Source organism: Coturnix japonica, chromosome 5 (genome assembly GCF_054131305.1).
Source record: "Coturnix japonica strain WE chromosome 5, WE-NBRP24, whole genome shotgun sequence".
NCBI lineage: Eukaryota > Metazoa > Chordata > Aves > Galliformes > Phasianidae > Coturnix > Coturnix japonica.
The window spans coordinates 47,686,656-47,711,407 of record NC_140667.1 but is presented as its reverse complement, the minus strand read 5'-3'; the positions used below and the strand labels follow the sequence as shown (position 1 = coordinate 47,711,407).

The window sequence follows — 24,752 nt, the reverse complement described above, 5'->3', positions numbered from 1 at the left end:
CCACCTTCCCCTCCCCACTGCCCCCTCTGACCCCAGGCATGCAGATGAGTGCTTTCCCCTCCATCTCTGTCTCCAGAAAAACCTCTGCAGATGGGGAGAGTTTCGATGAAGCCACTCACTGCTTCTTGGATATAGAATCATTTGGACATGGAATCATTTGAGTTGGAAGGGAAGGGACACTTAAAGGCCATCTAGTCCAACCCCCTGCAGTGAGAAGAGTCACCTACAGCTCAGCCAGGCACTCAGAGCCCTGTCAAGCCTGACCTTGGGTGCCTCCAGAATGGAGCACAGGACTAAGAGCAGAGACTGATGCACTGTGCCCCATGGAGGGCAGCAATGCCCATCCCATCACCCTCGTCCCCAGCAGAGCATCACTCATGGATTTACCAAACAAAGAAGCTCATGAGCAGCATTTCCAGCCTGGGCATCAGCCCAAATGCAGTCAGCACTTTGCGCACAGGGAACTGGATGCCAAGAGATGTCCTCGAGGTGAAAGGCTCCTGCGCTCATTACTGCTCACAAATCACTCCCCGGGGATCATCAGGTGAAAGCTGGCTGCACCGAAATCTCTAGTTTAAAAGGCAGAAGATGTGTACACCCAAGATGCTCAGCAGTAACAGCTTGAAGAAAGGCCTGCAGTGTGCAGAGGGCAGGGCACACACTTGTCCATGGCCTCAGCATTCTGCACTACAACTGGAGCAGGTGGAAGGTCCCAGAGAAACCTGATTTGGGAACACTGTTCACTGCTGTATGATGGCTGGGAGCTGAGGGACAGAACAGCCTGATATTTGCTCTGCATTTCTCTCTGGGACTGGAGTTCCCACCTCTCTGCTACAGCCACAACAGGGGGCTGAGTGAGAGCGAGCTTTGGGTCAGGCAGAGGCACAGAGAGAAATAAAGATGAAAGGAAGCAGAAATTGATCTTCAGAAATGAGAGCTACTGCCCCGGCCTGAAGATTATCAGGTTTACTCCTTGCTGCTTGCAGCACGCTCTCTACACAGGCTCTGACTACCTGGAGAAGGACTTTTTGGAAGGGTATGTGGCAGGACAGGGGGCAATGTTTTAAACTAAAAGAGAGTAGATTTAGATTAGATATTATGAAGAAATTAATTACTCTGAGAGAGGTGAGGGCCTGGCACAGGCTGCCCAGAGAAACTGTGGATGTCCCATCCCTGGAGGTGCCCAAGGACAGGCTGGCTGGGGCCCTGGGCAGCCTGAGCTGGTGGGTGGTGTCACTGCCCATGGCAAAGGGGTTGGAACTGGATGGTCTTTAAACTCCCTTCCAACCCAATCTATGGCTTTACAGTGCTCCAGGGAGAATGAGAATATTGGCAATGAGGAGTGGGAAAACCACACACAAAGATGCTTGGCCTTCCCAGCAACAAGTTGTAAACTGGTATTAGAAACAGAGGCACCATTCCCTTTAGCCATTCAACACTATGCCACTGCATTTCCCTGCTGTACAAACACATCCCTTCCCACTGCAAGTCACAGTCTGTAGCAGAAATAAGCAACACAAGGTGCTTCTCCTGCCATGGCAGTTCCCAGTCATGGCACTTCCTGGCTGGGAAGGGAGCTCAGTGCTGTGCTTGGTGGCACAAAGCACTGATTGCTGTGAATAACAAACCCCAAAGTGGGTGACATGCCTCCAACTTGCCCCACAACCCTCTAAATGCCGCTGTCACAGAGAGCAGAGCTCAGTGCTTTTCCTCCTCTCTGTGAGGAGCTGCAGGTTGCCATGAGGCCCCTTCAGCCCCCTGTGCTTTGGGTTGAGCAAACCAAATGAGTTCAGTCACCCTTCATACACCTTGCACTCCATCCAGATCCTTCTCCATCTTCATAGCCCTCATTTTGGACACACTCTCATGGCTTTAAGTCATTTAAGTGGCACCCAAACCTGCACCCAGTGCTCAGAAGGAGACCGGAGCCTTTCCAAAGGGGAAATGGAGCCTTGTGCTGCAGCAGGAAGGCTGGAGGGGCACAGGCGCTTTCTAACATCACTGGGAAGAGCAGCACTGAGCACAGGTGATAGTGAAGTGGCCATTTGGGCTCGAGGAGGAAGGACAAGTGGGATGCCAATAACCACTTGAAGCTGTACTTGTTTATCTTGGAGCCACAAGAAGGAAATCAAGGGCTCCCTGCATGTGGGCAATGGATGGTTACAAAACTACATTATTGGTGGATTTGGGATCTCAGCACCCCAGCCTGTTTTTCCACTCCTGAGCCAAATCCCTGCTATATGCATTAATTAGCCCCTGAGCTCAGATAAGATTACTTTATAGGCCCTGGGGACTGACAGCACTTACCGGCCTCCACCTTCTACCCTAAGACACCTGCTAAGAGGGCAATAACTGCGGACCAGCTCCAGCATCAGCTGTGCTCCTGCTGGCTGATGTCACAAGGCACATTGGGAGGCATCTCATCAACCTCCCTCAGACAGATGCTGTTTTCATCAGCCAGGGCTGATCTAAATAATCTCTGCAGGAGCTGCTGTGTTGGCACAAAGCAGCAGCTGAGTGCCACAGCAATGTCTGCAAACAACTCCTGCCTCTAATCAGCACAGCCATGCTGTCAAAACACAAGTTTTTACCAGCTGTAACTACCACAAATCGTGGCCAAACACCTCTTAATCCAATTCACAAGTGAGGGGAGAGAGGGGAGAGAGGAGAGCTGGGGACCGGTGCCTGTTTAGGTGTGGTGTAGCACAAGATAAAACCAGGCACTGAGCAGCAGTGCCAGCCCTCAGGGTTGAAGCCAGCAGGGCAGGAAACAGTGACACACCTGACTCATGGAACGAGTGCACTGGGGAAGGAAGTGGAAATCACCTCTTTCACCACTTCTTTTGCTCAGCAGCTATTTCCCCCTTCCTCACACAGCTCCGGGACTTCACCACGTTGAGGCAGGCTGTCCTGGTGAGCACAGGAGTTCTCAAAACCACCTGAAAAGGGCAGGAAGTCAGAAGTTTCGAGAACGTTTATCCTCACCAGTCACAGTGAGCAAACCTAAGGTTTGGAATGCCAGAAAACATTAAAAAGAAATAAAAAACTCCCCCTGCAGTTCTTTAAACTACAATTCTCTCAGGGGATGAGCCCAGCACCATGCTTAGCTCTGGGCAGTGTGCACGCCTGCACAGCACCCTCTGTAGTCCAGACCAAGAGTTCTTTGCCCTGCTGTCACCTGCTGCCCAGCTCTCCAGAACTGGCACGCTGCTGTCACCCAGGTAATGCATTGCCTTCCTGAGGAAAGCACGCCATAAAGCTGGAAGGTGCCTTCTGTTACCTGTCAACGGGGAAAAAGCACCTATAAAACCAGCTCCTTGCCAGGCACAGAGTAATGGATCACTTCAATTATGATCCATGGCTGGGGGAGGAGAAGGGATGCTAGGAGTGAGTCAGTGTTTGCCTTTGAGTTTAAAGCAGTTTTCTGCTTCTCCACCTGTCCTGTGAGAGCACCAGCACCAAGTGTGAGCAGCTCCAAAGAAAGAACTAGGATGAGCTTTGGGGAAAGTGAAGAATGTTCTTCCTTAAGAGGGCTCTGCTTGAAGGTAACCTGTATGTGGAACATGCTGCAAACAGTACAGCTTCAGCCCCCCTCAAACCCACGGGACTCGCAGAGACTGCACTGCCACACATGATTTCTCACACATGCACACAGCCCTTAAATACCTTTCTGAGTGGAGGGAAGAAAGATGCACAAATGAGAATCATGACTAAAATCAAAGCTACGCTTCAGACATGGAGGCCGCAATTACCTCCCCTTCGGTGAAACAAAGTGCGTGAAAAACCATCCCAACCATTCCTACTGCATTTACCTGAGGACTCTTGACAATGACATCAGGACGAACAGCACTGCCTGGCTTGTTCTAACCATGCAAAGTAGGGCTCTGTACCATTTATAGCAGGTTTCCTCAGCAGAGGAAGGAAGGCGCCGTGACGAAGGGCTGCCAGGTGTGTGAAGCACTGAGCTGCGGGTACATCGAAGCCATGCGTCCTTACCCTGCCTGCAAGGCAGCAACCATTCAGATTCAACACACTGGGTTGGGTTTTGGTTTTGTGTTTTTTTCTTTAAAAACCATTTCCTACTTAGATTTATTTCTCCTTTAGTAACACAGTTTAGCATTTCAGAGTTTCGCATTCTATACTCTTACACGCTGTCCTTGTTTATTAGCATTTGAACACAAAAAAGACATAGCAAGACCTCCAAACACAAATAAATACAAAAAACACAATATACAGTCAACTGAAATACAACACATAGTAATGCTATCGGGAAATTAAGACATGTTGCTAATTCTTGTTGTTGTCGTTGTTTATTATTATTATTATTATTTTAACAACATGGTTATTGCTGAGCAATAAATTATACATTTTAAAATTGTTTTTCCCCCCCTAAAAGAAAAGGACAAGAATCACTGGTTACCAGATCACTTGCACTGTATCCTTACAGCTATTGATAATTAAGACAGGCAGAATATACACAATCAAATGAGGTTGGCCTTCTTTGGTCTTTGTTTTTGATCATAAAACTGAACACAAGTGTACCGTTCACTAAAGAGTATGAGATTAAAGAAATGGTTACACGAGTCTTCAACACGTTAATTTGTACGTTACTCTCCATCACGGATGTCTTTCCCATAGATATTTCTTACAGAATTTCTTGGAAACAAATGTCAGCTTTAGTTCTCCCAATTATTACACGCTGTTCCGCGGATCTTAAAGGTTATCCTCCTTGTCTAAGAGATATGGACCCAATTTTAGCCCATCACCTCATAATAGGGTGCTTTTCACAGCTCTATAATCACCACTCAATCATTGGAGTTTTACAGCTCATAGAACAGAAAAAAATCCTGAACTTTCCCGTTGGTTTTTATTTTTTGTTTGTTTGCTTTCTATAAAACTGAAAAAAAAAAAAAGAAATGTTATCAACCAAACATCAGCCCTAAGAAAAACAAAATGGGCGGATCACAATGGTGCATCAGCAACAATGGAAGCTTGTACCTTCCCATTCCACAAGTACAGATTATACAACTCTCTGCCAGTGACGCAGGTCATAGTTGGAAGATGTGTCCTTTCAGACGTGAGCTATTTTCTTATCCGAAGCTCAGAACACTACGCAAGAAAATGACCCTTACGAATGATAATGCTGGTTTATCTCAGTAACCCTTAGACAGAGTCAAATTTTATCACTACGCATCACACTGCCAGCAATGGAGCGTGTGAACACCGGCATCGCTAAGAAGTTAAAAAGTCCTTGCAGAACTGGCAACCAAATTAAAAGCTTAGTTCCAAAGGACCAAAAACACAAACACCACACAGAGACAACAAACCCTGAATGGGTAGGTTAGTAAGCCACAGAGTCGGGATCCAGATTTGAATGTCACGTAAAGTTTGGGATGTTTGGATCCAGGATTTTGGTTCAGGTGCTCCTCTGTGAAATTTAGAACTTATTTGAACCCTAAGGAACTAATCCTAACTTGGAGAGAAAAAAGATAAAACAAATAAACACAGCCTAGTATCTACACTAAGATCGTGAAATGGAAGACAGAAGCTGCAGTCTTGCCCATAAATTAGAAGAGAAATAGGAATAGTCAGATCCTTTACATCTTGTCTATCTCTACTCTTCTAAATCTCAAGAAGATGTCCCTGAATTCCACAGTTTTCCACAACCTTCGTTATCTGGTGCTTCTCAGCAAAGGCCTGGAGTAAGAGGTGGGAAAGAACAATTAAGCCCTCCATATTTCAGTGTAAAGAAAAGGAAGGAAAACAAACATCAAGAAATGGTCAGCAACACCATAGGCTGGCAGAGCCAAGATTAATCCACTGTAAAATGGTATCATTCACCCTCCTGTTGAGAGGACAATCAAGAGACTTTGTTGGGTACTTTTGAACAAAGAGAGCGGGACACACATTTGCTGCAATGATTCACATCAACATGTTGTGCTGGCCTTACACTCCACAGGCTGGGCAAAGCACAGCTATGTTGGTAGCAACATACAGGCTGCCATCCACGTACAACCCCAAATCATGACAGCTTGTATTCTAGCCCTTACTGTCTTGATGTGGGCCTTTAAGGTACGTCAACTTTTTAGTTCCTTTGAAAGGCAATTGTATTTAGAGTAGAGCCTAGTGATTGGAAGATGACACTACGGAACTGGAACCTTCCACTTAGCCTCAGCTCCAGATTTGTTATGCAACTCTGGGCAAGTCACATCTCAGCCTCAATTTCCCTTTTCCAGCAGAGGAATGGTACTTGCTATAAGAGAATGCCTGCAGACACAGAGCACTTACTGCCCTGTACACAGCACAAAAAGCTACTCAGACTGAACTCCAGAACTGATCATTTTTCTTGCAGTAGCCATAACTTCTAGGTCAATCAGAATATAGAGATATTGACTGAATGGGATACAAATTGTAAGAAGGTGTCCAGATGTTTTCTATTTTCTTTTATCCCCTGTTAACTTATTATTTTTTTTAAGAGTGGATTTGCATTTAACAAGCTGTCTGTCTTTGTGTTTGTTCCAAATGCACAAATCTCCTAACTAGCTGAGTATGAGGAAGGACAGGTCAGAAGTGACATTCCAAGGTCTCCAGAAAGGCTACACAGTTTGCTCCCTTTCCCAGTCAGTCACTGGTTTGTTTGCTATATACAAGACTTCAGACCTGAAAGATGGGAATCCAAAGATTGCCCTTAGCCCAGATCCTCCTTTAGCAGGAGCAAGTTATATTTGCACCACTTGATCAGGTATATCTTGGGGGAAAAGGGTTTTGTTTCATCACTTCTACATTAAAAGAATAAAGAAAAAAGGCTTTGCATATATGTGTGCATGCATGTCTGTGTGTACATATATGTACCTACAAAACAATGAGTACTTTAAAGAGCAAAAGCTATGAGACCAGGTATGCAACCCAAGAATTTTTCCCTCTCACCTATTTGTATATTTGCATAGTTAAATCATAACAAGGCATCAATACTGCAGTAACACTTCTCATTCTTCTGCGGTTCAGGCAGCTTTTCTTATCACTCCCTACATACTTCTCTGAACAGCACCAGTGTTGTGAACACAGAACAAAAACAGACACCCTGCATTGTTGGTGAAATGCCTGTCCCACATGATGGAATACAGATACAAATAGGTGGTACCTTTTATACTCCAACTGAACAAGCCGAAATTGTGGCAAGCTGAGAAACACGAGCAATACGATCACAACCTAACACTTATGGGTTCAGCTTAAATTACAGCTAACAAAAATCTCTACCATCTCTGCATCTGAGAAATTCACCAGGCAGAAAAAACAGGCACATATCCACAACTTCCCTTTTCTAAGCGGGTTAATGCATTGGAAAAGGAAATAAACCGTATTTCATATTTATAAGAAAGCAAGATGCGTTACCCACCACATTTTTTTATCCATCAAAATTATGCCACCCTTCCTGTTTTCCTATTGCACATTCTCTCTGTGAAGAACATTAAAAGCACGAGGCCGAAACCAACATTGCATATCATAAGTCAGCAGTTGAAGGTGTATCATGTAGACAGTAACTGAAACAAGACCCCTTTAATTAGATCAGAGGAGTAACACAGACATTGTCAATCATAATAATCACAGTTGGTCTTAAAACTGAAATTGTTTCATCCTGTTTAGAATTCGAGACTTTCTAAGTAACAGATGCACACTCGCTGTGCTGAATGGTGCACAAAATGGGCAACAGCCAGATTCTTACACACTGGCATCTCCCTTTGGAAAGCTGGAAATGAAAGAGGCTCGTACATCACTTGGAGTGTCATCATTAAGAAAGAATACCAGCAAGAGACTTCGGTTGTGCGCCGCTAAGATCTACTAAGCAGAGGGAAAAGAAGATTCTGATGAAGAAACACTGTTTGTCGTAACAAATACTTTGGAACCCCTTGTGATAATGGCACACCACATGGGTTAGCCAGGGACACCAGGGAACATCTGGGGGCAGAACGCTGCTCTATTAACTATTTAGAATAGACTGACCCTGAAAACTTTGGATATTGGGGTCAGAAATACGTACTTTTAAAATAATGACAAAGGGCATTTAAATGATGGAAGAAAAAAAAAAAAAAACCTAAATAATTTAAAGTGTTGAGTAAAGCACCAGGTATCTTTCTTTTCAATTTGGAGAATATACAGTGGCCTCGTTATCACAAAATGCTACATACTCCTTGCTGGAAAGTAGAGGAAACAGATTTCTGTGTACACAGTAAGAACTCTGCAGAGACAGCCTGTGAGTTCTGCGGAAAGAGGAGTGTTACAGTCAAGGCTTCAGGTATTCCACAGCAGGCGGTGTATACATTTGTGTAGCCAGATCCCGGATTTCACAGTACGCAGGGTTGTCAAACTGGAAATTCTCTGGCAGCTTCACGTAGTTTTAAAAAGTAAGTGCAGTAGGCCTCCGTTTTATTAACTGTGATAAAAAGCATATATGCAAAAATATTTTTATATCGATAGCACATTACTGCATTATAAAAGCTGCCCAAGTGAAGCTGAAGATTCTGGCAGCTGGTGCTTTTGGCACTTGGGAGATGTGGAAAGCAGCATAGAGATCTGTGAAATAACAACAGTGACTGATGTTTCTGCTACAGTGATCGGCATTAATATAGTTAGCAGTGTCAATATTTAAACTTCTCTCTGAAGTTTCTGAGTCGATATCCCGCTAAGAGGAGATATTCAGATCTCTTAAAGCTACTAGTTTAGGCTGTGTGCAGACTCAGGAAGACTTCCCTATTAGCATACACTTCTCACAAGTTTCAAAGTCCTCTTTCAGTCACAAAGGCTGGAAACTCTTTTTTTCCTCCTCTTTCGGAGCCTGGATTTAAAAGCACAATTCTATCACAGGAGTTGGAAACTGTAGCCACAAATCTGCAGAATATGCTGGGCCCTGCTTAATACTAGAAATCTCCTCCAAGTCCCAGATTGAAACAGGATACAAACTGTTTTGAGATGGCCAAACATTTTCATTTAAGTTTGCAAGACATGCATTAGCAATGGGAGGAGAGTCCTTTGGACATTTCCACTTGGGAATCCTGTTTTCAGTAAAATTCTGTGATGCACATACACAAAAGCTCAGCTGCCTACATTCACAATTATTAAAATGACACGAATCGAGTGAACCTTCGCCCTAAAGCATAAGTGATGGGTTTGCTTATGCAGCCTGCATAAAACTGCAAGTGCCATTGAATTATATCTAGAGATATAGATGCAGGTATATCTATAGATATTTATCTCTTGTACAGAACGTCCTCCTCGTGTGCTAGAAATTAAATGCTAGCATATGTGCCTCCATATTTTAGCTTGCACCTGTTGACAGCTATGTACCATAAAGGGAATACAGTACCTGGACAATGGAAGGCAAGGAAAGGAAGACAAGTTGCTACTGACGATCGTGATGGTCAGCAGCAGGCAGTATTCTAGCAGGTGCCTGGAAAACCCATGAAGATCACTTAGCATGCACTGTATATTCATAAATACTTCTTGCAGGCACTGTGTGTGAAGGCACAGCCAAAAAAGACAACAGCAAAGACAAGCTGGAATACAAAGGCATGAATTCAACTGCACCTTAGACAAAAAAATTGTGACTATGCCTCAAAAAAGCAGAAAGCCGATACAACCTGACATTATAAAGGCTAAGATGCACCATCTCCTTTCGAGCCCACAGAGGCTTACCACAGCAGTGCAAGCCTGCTCTGCTTAAGCGGTTCCTGGATTTTAAAAAGCACCACAGTCAGGCTATGTCACTAGACTTGCTTGTCACAGACTATTAAATAGAAGCAGATGAACACAGCAGGTTGCAATCAGCATGTTTCAGTGCTAGCAAATGCTTTCCACTAAAGTTCAGGCTGTTAGAATAAAGAAGCCCGTGCATTCCCTGTTAGAAAAGCTGCCATGAGCACATACATTCACAGCCCCACAGAGTTCCCCGGATGAGTCTGTTTAAAGTGATGCCGCCTTACGACCGCAGGCATTAGAGGAAAAATGTTGCCCTCCTTCATGCTGGCCATGGAGACTGTCTAGTCCAAGCTCCATAGGAGCACTGAGCATAACGTTTTGGCACCTGTGTAGAGTGGATTCTGCCATGGCCAGGTCACAGAAGCTCCCAAAGCCAAAGGAATGGAGTTTGGCTTTTGGCTTATATTTTGAACACCACAAGGTGCCTAAGGGCTTTGAAGTCAAGGCTAAACATTATGCCTGAAGTCCAATTAAACTACTATCTCAGATATCAGAATTAATCTGAATAAAAAGCTATGGTTTATAAGCAGCACAGCACATCTAAGGCACATGTATGCATGCAAGCCACCATCACTGCATTAAGACATGGCTGATTTGTCCTTAAGAAGCAATGGCTGCTAGTACAGAACAAACATGTAGGCTTTTTCAGCGCTAATCCTCCTCCCCAATACTGAAAATACTATATACTGCTGACAGCATTATTTGCAACATATATAGCTTGATCGGAAAGCATGGGGCAGAACTTTAAAAACTGTACAGGATTCCGTTTAGAACTCCAAAGTTCAACAAATGCCCTATTTTAGGGTGAAAACAATTATAAATCTGATAATGATGCACAGCATCCATGAGTGATTTTTCCTTAATTTTGAAATAGTGTCATTAATTACGACATATATTGTAGGTTTACATTTCTAAAGAGAAATAACAGAATTGAATAGTTTTTTTTCCTATCACAAGTGATAACCAGTGTTTGATTTCTTCTATTTTTCTTCCAAGAAATATCAGTCTATCAACAGTTTTAAAATAAAATGTTTTCTGTAACAATAGAACTTTAAATAAAAATATGATTTGGATTCAGATACTGTTGAGAAGACATGGATACTTTTCCAAGATCTCCTTACAAAGTAATTATTAAAACAGAGACCAGATGAGGCCTTAAAAAGACAATATACTATATTTCAGACAAGATTGCACCTCAGTTTTTTCAAATAATATAATCGTAACATTACTTCATTTCTTCTTTTAACATGCTGACAATTTCCAGCTAGCCCACATGTGAATGTATGTTTGTATTCTAGCTTAAAGAAATAAAAGTCAGTAATTTATTCAGCACATACTGTATATGTCTTTTCACCTCCAATGGACTGGATCATTAATAAGTTAAAAAAAAACAAAACAAAACAAAAATACTCTCTGACCATAATCATTATCCTCATGAGGGATAAGTGATTCTTCAGAGTTTAAGTGTTGCTAGTTCTATTAAAAAAATACACCATGGTATGATTTCTTAATGTGTTGCTACTTTCTCATTTGGACCCTATGCAGTTATGCCTTCAAACTCTTCCATCTGTTCCACAAGGTGGTTCTGTGAGCTTTAGGACCTCTGATTGAAGACAAACTGATATAAAACCCCCAAATGGAGTTGTCTTCTGTTAAATCTGCCTCCCCGACCGTATGTCAGGGGTCTGGTAGATCCGATGTATCCACTATGACTTTAATAAAAATAGTATCATCTTTAATATACGTTCCATTCTCTAGAACAGTTTGAGCCACAAAGACTGGGCAGCCAGACGCAATGTTCATTTCTCCAGTTGGCTTCTTGAAACTGCTGCTGTTTGGATCTGGCTTGAAAGCATCTCCCAAGTGGCGCCGAGACGGACCCTGATCCATTAGCATGAGAGTCACTTTCTGTTTAAATGGCCAAGGAAGCAATGCATCGTATTCTCCACGCATTATGACAAAGAACAGCGACAAGTGCGTCCCCTTTCCCATGCCATCTCCATTAAGGTAAACTCTGGCACACATCTTGTAGCCAAAGTATCCGGTGTAAAAGGGTTGGCTGTACAAGGAGAGAGTCTTCCCCATGACTGCCTCTTGCTTCCGACGTTTATAATCTCGAATTTTCCAAATTAACACTCCATTGTAACTAGCAGTTTCTAAAACTTGGAATCGGAGGTCCATGTCAGCCAGCCGAATATCATGAACGCTCAGCATCTGATCGTGCCTGCTGAGCTGTGTCTCTAGCATGCCTGTTAGAAAATGGAGAGGATGAGGGGTAAGAAAATAGGCTTTTTCCTAAAGACTGTAAAAATTGATCAGCAATACTGTCAGTGCATACGCAAACATATTCTTCTCCAAGAACCAAGCCACATTTGGTCTCCTTTGAAACAACTTCCACTGCCAAGTTTGCCAGCTAGAAACTAGGTTAATTAGGATTTTTACATTTGTGGGTGTTAATGATGCATTCAGTATGAGTTGACTATTCAAATCATCAAAAATTGTGTTTGGCCAGTGAGCAACAGATGCTTCTGTATTTTGAGAACATACTTGGTAGCATAACCTGTAGCTTATTAGCCTTGGAAGGACTCACAGTTCCTACATAATCCCTCTGAAATTCAAAGGGAATTTCACCCACCAATTACTCAAAATAAAATATTCTTCTCACAAATTACTTGTCTGAGAAATGTAGTAGTCACCTTGTCTAAAGTACATGACAACAGAATGGAAAATTCAAGCTTAGCTTTGCTTTATATGGACATTTACTTGGGAGGGAAGGCTGTCCTTTTTCCCTTGCATGAGAAGTAATCTCTTACCCTTTGCGTACTGACAAGACTGATCAACATACAATACTGAGAAGCGGGTTTGTTCTATACACATCCACTTAAATGTTAAGTTCTTTGGCCTCATTATTTAAACCCTGATATATGATGTATACTATTCAGCAAGTATGACAACAACCTTAATACTCAAGTGCATCTTATAATAATTCTTTAGATCAAATACAGTTCTGTAACAGACAGCAGAGCAGGTCAGTTCAGCTGGATAATACTGATGTTAATCTAGCCATGGATGAGAACAAATAATAGAAAATTGACTTTTCAATACGTTGAGAACGCATTTAAAGAAAATGCTGAAAGCTACTGGCTTCAAATATCAGCTCAAGAAGTGTTTATAATGAATTATAATATTGTAACCAAGACAAGGGTCAAGAAAACAACATAAAAGAATTAAGCCTAAGAAACAGCTTGGAATTAATGTCACAACACTGAAGCGACTGAATCATTTCCTACGCACGAATCAGAAAAATCAGAATTACCGATGTTTCCATAGGAAAACGATAACAAAATTGGCATACAAAGGATATCCTTTTCCCTTTCACAGCACTACCAAATCATTCAGTCCATCGTGTTTACACTTACTTGTATTTCGAGCTCCTTGCCCTGCAGTTTTGTCAACACTTTCCAGCTCAGTCACTCTGTTCTGGAGGGATTCTACACTGCTCTTCATGCTGTCAGCCTCCTCCCAGTTCTGTCGGAAGGGACGGATTTCTTTGTCCAGTTCTTTCAGTTTCTCTGCTTGACTGTCTATCACTCGCTTTGTGAAACAGTAAATTAAGAGTTACAAGAAAAAAACCCAAATAACAAAAAGACATAATTTATGCAGAACAGACAAGGATGTATATTCATAATAAGATGCATTTCCAGTATAAACAAGTTTCTCTTACGAATATTGAAATAACAAAAAATTGGAGCACTATCAGAATTATTAACACAAATATTTAAAAAAAAAAAAAGGACTGTTAGAGTGCTTTTCTCTAAAGATTTCTTTAAAAAGCTTTACAATGCAAGAACAATATTCTAAATGCCTCTACACTGGTATTATGGGCTGGTATTTATTGGGTATTTTAGAGAACTTAAGTAACATAGTATGGGCACATAACATAGTACGGTGAATCAAGTGGCCATATCGTTAGGAGCAAAATCTCTACATTGCATAAGCAGAACTAGCACTGCTACCTCCCTTAAGCACTTTGAAATTCCCACCCTTACTTCCTAAATTCAATAAACCACACATCCTGAAGGTGCTTGCTTATTGAATTCATTAGTTGTTTTTGTGTTTTTTGTTCATTTTAAAGAAAACAAAGAAAAAAACCCACAACATCTGATTTTATTAAGTCATGAAATACAATACAATATTACAGATATTAGATATATTGTTTATATATATAAAAAGACTGGTATTCCCAAAAACAGGAATATTGCAAGCACCTCAGTATGTTTTAAAGGACACCATACTCCCCAAGCCTATCTCAAACCTGACATAAGAAATACATAGTACTTAATCTCGTCACGGCTAATTTTGACTAGCAGGAATTTTAGCCAGAACCCCATATTCAGATGTAAAGTTCAAGCGGTAACAGAAATATTTGAGTCAAGAAACTACTTTTGCTACCACCTACAGTTAAATTCCAAGTCTAACTTTACAGTTGTGATTATACAGTGCCAATGTGCAAAAATTACTTTTCACTTCTTTAAAAAAAATTATGTTTGGGTACAAAACAAGCAAATAGTTTGCATTTGCATTCTTATAAGCCATATGGACTCAGTGTTCCCCACTGACGGGGTAAACCCTTTTGCCTTACGAAACCTTCAATTCCCTTCTTAAACATTTGCCTTTTAATCATGTGGTTGCAGTTATATCATAAGTCTGTAATGATTAATTGATGGCTGTCAATTTGTCAAGCCAGCCAGCAAAATCATGTTCTTCTTGGAGTGTTTTATTCTGTTGTGACCCAAAACCATTGAGAAATCCAACACATTCGAAGTTTAACCACTTATTTCTATGTTGGTGTTTTAAAACAAGCTTTTATATATAGATATATATAACTTGCAAAATTATGGCAGCTTTCCTGGACATACTTATCATTAGCTACCAACAGTCACATCCTTTCTCTTGGACTGACAATCAGCAGAAAATAAACTAGAAAACAGCCATTTGCTAAACATACAAAAGGAAACACTCAATGGAATGGTATGAATGAACACCTTGAGACCAGAGCCATTGGACTTAGACATTAGTTCACAGCTAACATGGAGAAGTAAATGTAAGATGTGTGTAAGTCTGATGTTTTCCCTTTACTCACACAAACTATGAACTCTCCAAGGCAAGAACAGCGTAAGGATTTATACAATACCTCACACAGAGTGCCCTCATTTCTGACTGGGCCCTCTTAACATCAACAGAGTACCAAACAAAATAAATGAACACATTCTTAGACAAACTGGGAAAGTTTCAAAGGTGCTGAAGAGTTGTAGACTGTTTTCCTCTGGGGAGAATGTTTTTCAGAAGCTGCCACCAGGGAACAACTTCTCTCCATCAACATGTGTGCAATGTTCTGCCTTTGTAAATGTACAACCAAGGTGGAGTTGAAGCTTCTTGTTGACAAATGTGTAGCCTTTTACCTCCTCCACCTCTTCATGTGAATTCAAAAGATACAGAATAATCACAAACAGACTTGTATTCCATGTTTGTTTGTTTTTTAAGCAGAGGGATCTCTATCTCTTTACCCCACAGGGACACAGTCTCCCTCATGCTAGGAGATGCTGGTGCACTAAATCTGAGTTTAATGCAGAAGAGGAGAATTTCACTCTCTCTAATTATGCCATTAGAAAGCACACAGATATCTCACACTGTACTCATAAATTTTCAAGTAGATATCAATTTTCTGAACGAACTTTTTATTCGTGCAACTGACCTCTCCAGATCATTAACTCAGAGTTATGTGCCTGAAAAACTATTCAGGGCTCTTCTGGATATTGATTTTTATCTAGGTTTTTTGTTTTTTAATATACTATTTCAGAATTTTCACACTGGTATTTATTAAAAGAATTCAGCAATTTCATGAGGAAATTTGAAGAAAACCATATTTGTAGCTCCATCTCAGACGTTCCTAATCTCACTTTCCTGCAAGTGACAGAGCAAAACTGAACGGCAAAAGAACACACAAGAAAAGTACAAGTACAGATTTGACTGGAGAAACAAATTGTGCATCCTCCCTTCTTTGAAGGAATGTATTACCTATTAAATAATTTTATACTACTAATAATAATTTTATAATTATTTATGCCTTTTTTCTTACATATTTCATGTCCACACTCAGCTTAAGGCTTGGCTTACTATTATGATTCCATACACTCATAAAAATGAGTAGATATTGCATACAAAAGTTCATTTCCACAAAATAACAGCTAATGATATGACCTCTCTTGGTGAAGCTACTGGAACTAGCAATCAGTCATCAAGAATCATGAAGATTGTTTTTCCTCTCATCATAGGTTATTGAGCCAGCATATGTAGAAACCCAGGCTTACAAATCAACTTACCTCCAGGCAGATTCAATTGGCAATACCAATACAAACATGGATTAGTTTCCCAGTGTCAGAATGAAAAACTGTAAGCATGCAGCCACATCCCAAACTATCATCAGACCAAGCAACAATGACTAAGGCAGGCTAGACTGGTTACCACATGAAGAGAACATGGCAAGAGTAAATGCCATAATGATTTCTCCCTGCTGCTGCAGAACTCAAGCAATAGGCTGGAGACTTAAACCTTTCTTGAGTATTGTAACATCTTTAGTTCAAAATGTGAAGTGAATAGTAAGTGAAGGAAATACTTTGATTTAATTTCCTTTAAAGTAGATGCTAAAACATATCTGATATTGTAGCAGCAGATATACTAGGGTAATGTGTAGGGCAATACCTTCACAACAGCTTGTTAACTATCTCCTGAGGTTTCCCTAGCTGCAGTCCACATCATGGACACTAAACACAATTTCCCAGTATTCGAGTTCCAAAATGAATCTGAATCCATCTGAATGCAAAAGATGTCAGTTTGGACCGAGAGCCATGCTAGTACATCCAGAGGACTTCTACTTTGACACTGGTTTGTGGCCAGGTGATTCAGACTACAGAAAAAGAAGCTCACACCTACTGGCAAAGGAATATATAGACACATTTTCCTCAGAAAGCTCAAAGGATAACCAAAATACTGATTTTTATAAGGAGTATTCACATGCTCTGTGCTAAGTTGGGATTCCACATCAGATTGATTTTACTCATTATTAATAGCTTTTTAAATACAAAGAAAAGGAAATATAACTAAATGTATTAAACATATGACAGTTTTAAGAAGCAGATCTTTTCCTCTAGTTTGACAGCAGTTTTGATTGTTCTTTGGATAATATCTGTAACTTTGTTTTTAATCATTCTCCTTTTTTAAATGGGGCTTTTCATTTTAACCCAGCCTAGGCAACTGCTGCTCTCTAGTGAAGTATCTTCTTCCAATGACACAAGCCAGCTGCTGACAAGAATAAAATGAAATCAGAAAACCTTTTATAATAAGCTAAACTCTGCCCCCTTTTACTTACAACACCTCACTTCACAAGTGTAAATGTACAGTACAGAAGCTACTACCATTTCTGCTTTAATGGGGAGATTCCAAATTTCTTACCTGTAAATGAAGTATTTTAGATTCATTATTCCGTAGCATTTCCTTCTGTCTTTCAATTTCTATTTCAAAGCTACAAATCTGATTATGTAAAGTTTGTATACTCTTGTTCTTTTCCAAACTTTCATTCTGGAGCAAGGCCACCTGGAAAAAATTCTACAATTACTCCTGCCAGAGTTTATTAAAAATACCTATAATTTCATTTGTTGTAAACTACCACCTTGCACCCATGAAAGAAATGAGATCCTAAGGAAACCTGTCTGTGTGTCTTTAAAATAAATAAATAGATAAATAAACAAACAAAACAAAACAACAACAAAAGATAAACAAAGACCAACAGAACTACCTTCTGATAGCTACTTCACTTCCACAGAGTAGTACTGGTACAATTTTGGATGATAATAGTACAGATGGGATACAGAAACAGCAACAGAACTTATCTAAGCATAATCTTTCCTTTACTTAGGTTGCAACCGTGTTGTGAAACTATGACTGCCTCATTAGTGCAACAACCACCATTAACTCAGTTGTGGCTTGGAGTTTGGAAGAAACCACCTGAGCCCTGAGCAGACAATGCTAATTAAGAAACCATTCATCTTCCCCATCTATTCCTATCTATGCTGATCTGTACAAATTTCAGTACAAAATCTGTCTGAATGACATTGGTTTGGCTTCACAGAGTGATGGTGATGAGAACTCCTGAGACGAGGGAATACAAAAGATTCATGCATCTGAAGGAAAACCCAGTCTGCCTCCTAGTAGAGCCAGTAGCTACAGAGACAGACTGCAGATTATATTCTCTCTCTGTATTGACATTTTATGAATTCATTCATTAATGACTCATTCTGATTTTAAAACATGGGCCTTGTTACAAGAATATCATATAATACATCTCCTTGGAGATGAAAGCAATACAGTTAAATATTCTGTTACTGCAGATACACACTATTTTCTGCTCTGTTCATTAATGTGGTTTGGAGAAGGGGAGTGGTGGGTTGCTTCTCTTATTATTTTTTTTTTAAATCTCCTTTTTCCCTAGGCAAGATTAGTAAGCAACAAAAATGTAGAAAATAAACAACCCAAAATAACATTTGGACACATCCTGGTTAGTTCCACAGTTAGATCTTTATGTGGATAGGAAGTGATACCATTCTCAACCCACTAAAATCTTCTGATAAGCATTCCATCCACATTAAGACCAGTTACCTGGATGCTTCATGTTCTTAGGATCTAACTCCCTCAGCACATACACAGAAGTTTTTTTAACCCTAATGTGGACACCACTGTAAAATTCCAATACTTTAACTGCCCTCTAATCAGACACCACTGGATTACTTACATGTCACTACATTCTTAGTATCAAGAAGCTATTTAATAAGGTAAATAATTTTTGATCCCTATACTAAAGTTGACAAAATAGACTGTTAGAGCCCACAGGCATTCAGCACGTTCACTAAAAAAGGGGTCCAGAAATAGAGAGATACCATACTTCATGTTATATATGTTTATCTACTTTTCCATATAGCACAGCACATATGCATATAAACATACTAACTGCAACTTATGTACATGGAACTCTACCAGAAGAGGTTCAAAAGAAATGAGACAAAGCTAATTTTGCCAGTACAGAGAGAGAAACAATCCTGAGGCTAAAGTAATGCGTTCCCAGGTACTAGACAAAATTTCTAAGAATAAGTGCAAATTTAAACCAGTACTCCTGCCTCCCACGTAGTTCAGATCTGCCGGGTTGCCACTTTAATTTTTACATCCTCCTTTTCCTCAGTGATTCAGCGTTCTTTAGTTAATTGTGATCCTTACATTCCTCATCTCTCACTGTTTCCTCCCCAGGCCTCCCAGTCATCAGGCAGTTACACTCTGTGTCATCAGCTTTACATTTCCATTTTTGTACAAGTTATAGTATGTGGGCTTGTCTTGTGCTCAAATTTTCCACACACTTTTACAGAAGGTAAGAAAAACAGAATTATGTCTTGCAGTCTTTAATCACACAGAGCTGTCAATGCTAACTCGGTAATTGCAGTATGGTGGTAATTTGTGAATAAAAAGTCTTTAATGCTAAGTAAATACAGTTTCCAAACTATATTTGGCATAATCTTTGGAACTCAGGATAATTAAATGGAAAACAGGGTAAAGGACACAACATCCATTTATGAAGTGCATCAGCAACTAACTTCTTCCTTTACTGTGCCATATTTGCAATACCTCAAGGAAAAAGAGTGTTCTTATTCAGCAGTTTTCCAAATAAAGCCATTCTTTTGGTTATTGCTTAATAAAAAAGAATGGAAGAAATCCTCTTACACTACAAAGAATTGGATTAGAACAGACAGGTCCCATTTTGAAGTCACATGTTAAAAAAACAACGAAGAATTTATACTACATTTCCTTAAGACTGGGACAAAGCCAGAAAATTATGTTAAAATCCAGAAAACCAATTGAAATTCATTTGTTTCCAATGCCAACACCACAAAATCTGTGGGAGTTAGGCCTGCAAGTCCGTCCCATCACAGTGACCAAAACGCTGAGTTTTAATTTGTCCCACAACACTGTGGTCTGTTTTAAATCCAATCAGCTTTTAATTGCTTTTTGCTAGTATTCAAATACCAAACTCATAACTCAGCTCAAGCTTTGCTGCTCTGAAGACATTCAGCGTGCATGCCCCCACATCACTGTTGGGGGCATATCACAATATGGTGACTGGGATTAGGCGATTTCTTCTCCTCTCACCATATGTATTCACAGAGATCACACCTAACACAACACTGACCCTCAGAAACCAGGGGCAATATTTCAACAGGGCTGAAATTTCTGTGATATTGACCGGCCAAACTAACTTTGTACTGTCTTTCTTCAGTGCAATCATCATTTTTTTTCCCCCTCAAAGAGAACAATGAAGTTACGAGTCATTTTAGTACTCCTCGCTAGAGAACTCACAGACATATGATGTGTGGTTATTCTGGTAAGTTGGCACTGTCTTGGGATTTCCAGTGATTCAATTCTTTATTATGAATAGGAAGAAGTCTACAAAGCAGGAAGTGAAAAAGTACAAGAAAAAACAAAACAAAACAAAACAAGAACAACAACAAAAAACCTCACGATGATAAGTAGTTATGTCCTAACCAAAAATCTTTTGGGTTTTTTGAATAAGAAAACATTAACAGCTATAGTAAGTGTACACTGCCTTAGCTGTAAAAGAGATTAAACTGCTGGGCACTTTATAAATAATGATGCACCAATCTGGATAGAAGGCAAATAATGATCTATTCTGGAAGTCACAGGGAACGCCTTTTATTTTTGTTGTTGTCTTCCAATGATGTAAAACAAATGGTATAATTTTAATCAAACTAAGGAAAAGAAAGAACTAAAGATATGGATTTGTATCTGTTAAAACCAAAACCCATGTAGTTCCTGTATTAAAAAAAAGCTCAAGTGCAAAAGCAAACTGAAGTATTGATATTGATCAAACTAACATTTACAGATGCAGTAAAAATTGTACGTGAACATAACCTACACTCTCCCAAGCTCAACAGTTTCCTTACAGGACTTCAGAATAAAAAGCTGAGCATGAGCTAATATACCAGGGACAGAATTACATTTTGCTGTTTCTGTTAACTTCTGCTTTAAAACTACATGCTCTGTGGCCGCAGGGTTCAGTTGGAAACTCTTACATGAGAGATCATTGTCTTAGACCAAGAGCAGAATGCGCCTTCTAGACAAAGCCTGCTGAATCCCTGTTTGCAATCTAGTGCAAGATGTCAGAAGTCAGAAACCACACACACAATGGCCTCTGAGCAATCACTGGAATGGTTATTCTCATTTAAATCACTCTAGAAAAACCTGAAGGCCTTCTGATTCTTGTGCCTGCAATTGTAGAATGATCCCAGTAATTCTGGGATCCCTACCACCACCATGGAAAAATAAAAGAAAATGAAATTAAATATCTGTATTTTAACAGTTATGTATCACATTAACCTTTTCCAAAAATGTAAGAAAGCAGTGACTTGTTCTGAAACTCTCTATTTTAAAATCAAAGATGGAACCATCTGCTCTCCAAATAAACTTTAGTTCATTTAAACTATTAACAAGATCAGAGCTATTACTGGTGTGACTTCCAGCAATTTCCAAATACCATACATTCTAAAAACCAATGCCAAAAGGATGCACTGCAATGAGAACTTCGCTCTGATCCAGCTCTAAAGCAGAAGCTGTCATGGCAAGATTTACAGTAATTTAAGTGATCTACAATGATTTAATTAACCTTTGCAGGTCATTAAGTTTGGAGAGCAAGTGCAAAAAAACAAATGAAGTAAACAACTGCTTTATTACCTGGTATTTCTGATAATGTAATTCCTTGAAAAATACTGAGGTAGCAGAAATACAGCTCATAGCACTGCCATAGCTTTCTGAACCCCTCTTTTGAAGGAAATAGCTCAGGGAGGACATTTAATACTGGATAGTTTATCTATGTGAACAGAGTGTTTTAATTAATAAGATACCAACGAGGAAAATTGTATATGGAGTTGCAAAGCCAAGGTTCTCATAGCATTTTATAATAACAAAGATACAGTTATGCTATGTGGCTTGAATATTTTTGGAGCTTACTATTGCTTTAGCTGTGCTGTTGAACAGCTGTTAAACAGAAAAAAAATAGTGCTGCTTCTAGTACTTCTATATGATTTAAAGAAATCAATGAAAATTAGAAGTGAGTAGAAGATATACCTTATTTTCTAGAGCATTGCTCCACTCTTTCAATAAGTTAACATGCTGCACTGCTGAGCTGGCTTCATGTGCTTTAATTTGTTGATTTGTTCCCTGTGACAACAAAGAATTTATACATTTTAGCCAATTCCACTTCTTTTAAACCTACAAAGAAACAGTACATCAAGACATCGAACCAACACTACGTATTTTGGTTCACGGATGCATGTTGCAGAACAGTAGGGAGAAGGGAAATCTACTTAAGAATTTACAAAAGTCAGGAATACATTTAGTAGAGCAAGTGCTTTATACAACTGCCATATATCTCCACCCAATGAACTTGATATGCCAGAGACAATAAAGATGAACAAGACTCACAACATAAATTGTATTTCAGTCTTCTTTTACACTAAATAAAGCACAATAAAACTCTCGAGTCATACAAAATCTAAAACGTCCTATTCCCCAAACCATAATTTAAAACTTCTGTTGTATTTCATAAACAGCTTCATAAGCACAAAATTTCCCCTCAGTTGAGTATTAAAGACAAATATTTAAGATAAATTTATCACTGGAAACTGCCAGCTTTATAAACTACTTTGAGAGATAGTACCATGACTACTTCGTCATCCTAAAACGATTGCTCTACAATATTCAGATGTGCTGCCTCTGCACAACCTGTAAGTGCTGTTACAAATAATCACTATATATAAAGTTTACAGAACACACATAGATCATATACAGAGTACATAAGATGCAGACCATATTATTTTATCTGTATCATGTTACATTACACCTACTTCATTAAGTACTTTGCAATGCAGAGTATATTAGTTTTCATAGCAGTTAAGTTGTAAAGAAACCGAAAAGGTTTCAATGATCCTCAAGGTATGCACTCTATATAAAATACTAAAAATATATATGTGGATATATGTACATATATGCACACATATACATACATAAAATGAATGGCAATACATACGACATAACAGTGGGTAGGGTCATTGCACTGATCAGTTCTTCCATTAAGAGCATTACTGTTAACACTTAAAATGATGAATGCTCATTATTTAAAAAACTGGAAATACCTGCAGGAAGCAGTTTATTGAGAAGTGTTGCTACTTACAGTTCTTGTCTCTTTAAATTACCACAAACTAACAAATGGATGACACTATCTGATAAACTCAATTTTTTCCTGTCAGCAGTTTCTGAAATTTCCTTCATAATCCTTTCATAATACAAGATACACGGTATAGTGAGCAGAATATCTTAAGAGACTGGAATGCTAATACTGAAACTCAGCTCCAGTGTTGGACTTCCTTTTGTTTTTTAAAACACTGCAGGGAGTGCCAGGATCAAATAAATCTTTCTTTTTTTCTAAACTATTTTTCATGCTATACTTTGATTATACATGTATGTGCACACAGACATAGGAATGCACATTAAAACAGAGGTTTTATGTGGACTAATCTATGTTTAATTTATTAAAAATATTAAGACATACAAATGAAAGGAAATATAAATGAACTTAGTTCAAGAAAATAAATACTATCATATAAACAACTGAAGTGACTAGCTTGTTTACTGAAGAACATAAGTTACTTTACTCTTATTCTGTTATGAAGTTCTTGAAATGTATCATCTCCCTGTTTCAACAAGATGTGCCTAACAAATGAACTCCCAAACCACTGCATGAAAGTGATGTTTTGGGGTTTTTTCAATATAGCTTATTTTTTAAAATGAAAAAAAAACCAAACCCAACCACCCAAATATCTAGTACTGAATCACTCAGTGCAACTGGATGACCTTTTCTTAACCAAGATTAGAGAAGTCCAGAACTTTCATGTCAAAGAGTTAAGTTCTACTTGCAGATTTTCATCAATTGGGAAGGATAATTGTTATATACTGACCTGAAAAGTGCAGCCATAACGCTTAAAACTACAGGTACTTGGGGCATTAATACATTCTGACAAATGTGCATTCAACTGCAATAGGAAAAAAATGTGAGTTTTGGCAAAAGACGTTTGCATGATAATGCTCAAAACATAACGGGCACAGGTTATCAGGTTTGTAGTGTGCCATCTGCAGAACATACAATACACGTGTGTATATTTTCTCCAGTCTGACCTAAAGTGCAAATACTATATATACACATATGTAAACCACACGCACATGCCAATACAGTATACAGTGATACATTTAGTATACAGTGAAACTTCTACTAAAGACTATTTCAATAGGCAGCCCAATTTGAAAAGAAAAAAAAAAAGCAAACAAGGCACTCTGCAATTATTTGCATGATTTCATTTGACTTTGAAGAATGATTAATCTTTTCTCGCCAAGTGATTCTTACTGGTGTTCTGGGTAAGTCTTAAGATCAGTTTCACTGTAGCAAAGTACATCTTTTCTATCCTAATTTTATGAGGAACCAAATTTTCAAAACAGAACATGCAATTCTCAGTGCCAAAATTTAACAGTTAAATTGCACACACACAAAAAAAAGAGACTAAACAAGTACCGCATGAAACAGACAAAGAGCTTTGTAATAGGTACAGTTAAACAACTCCTAAAAATGCAGTATACGGGATTTAAAACGATTAGTAAAATGCCTGCATTTTTCAGATTGAGATTTATTCCAATATTTTTCTTTTTTTTTTTTTATTATGATGAACACATCCACTTTTCATTTTAAAATGAACCAATTCACAAAAGCATATACATATATACAGACAGCAGCCATTGCTGAACAGAGGGCAGCAGCTGGATGCGAAGTGCCC

At 39.3% G+C, this 24,752-nt stretch overlaps 1 protein-coding gene across 14 annotated transcripts in view; it reads right to left on the bottom strand.

The window, feature by feature from the left end:
• Window positions 1-4,139: 4,139 nt before the first annotated feature.
• TRAF3 (TNF receptor associated factor 3) overlaps window positions 4,140-24,752 on the bottom strand; it is a 65,029-nt gene continuing 44,416 nt past the window's right edge. For 7 of the 14 annotated variants that reach the window (XM_015865639.3, XM_085550590.1, XM_085550587.1 and 4 more), the window contains 5 exons: window positions 23,886-23,960; window positions 21,997-22,089; window positions 17,266-17,406; window positions 13,173-13,347; window positions 4,292-12,002 (listed from right to left, as the gene is read on the bottom strand). In XM_015865639.3, the coding sequence (XP_015721125.2) occupies window positions 11,431-12,002; window positions 13,173-13,347; window positions 17,266-17,406; window positions 21,997-22,089; window positions 23,886-23,960 (1,056 nt within the window). In that variant the 3' untranslated portion in view covers window positions 4,292-11,430. Of the gene's footprint in view, window positions 12,003-13,172; window positions 13,348-17,265; window positions 17,407-19,080; window positions 19,210-21,996; window positions 22,090-23,885; window positions 23,961-24,752 lie in introns of those variants that run through there. The other 7 variants (XM_015865638.3, XM_085550586.1, XM_015865647.3 and 4 more) reach the window with 5 other exon arrangements.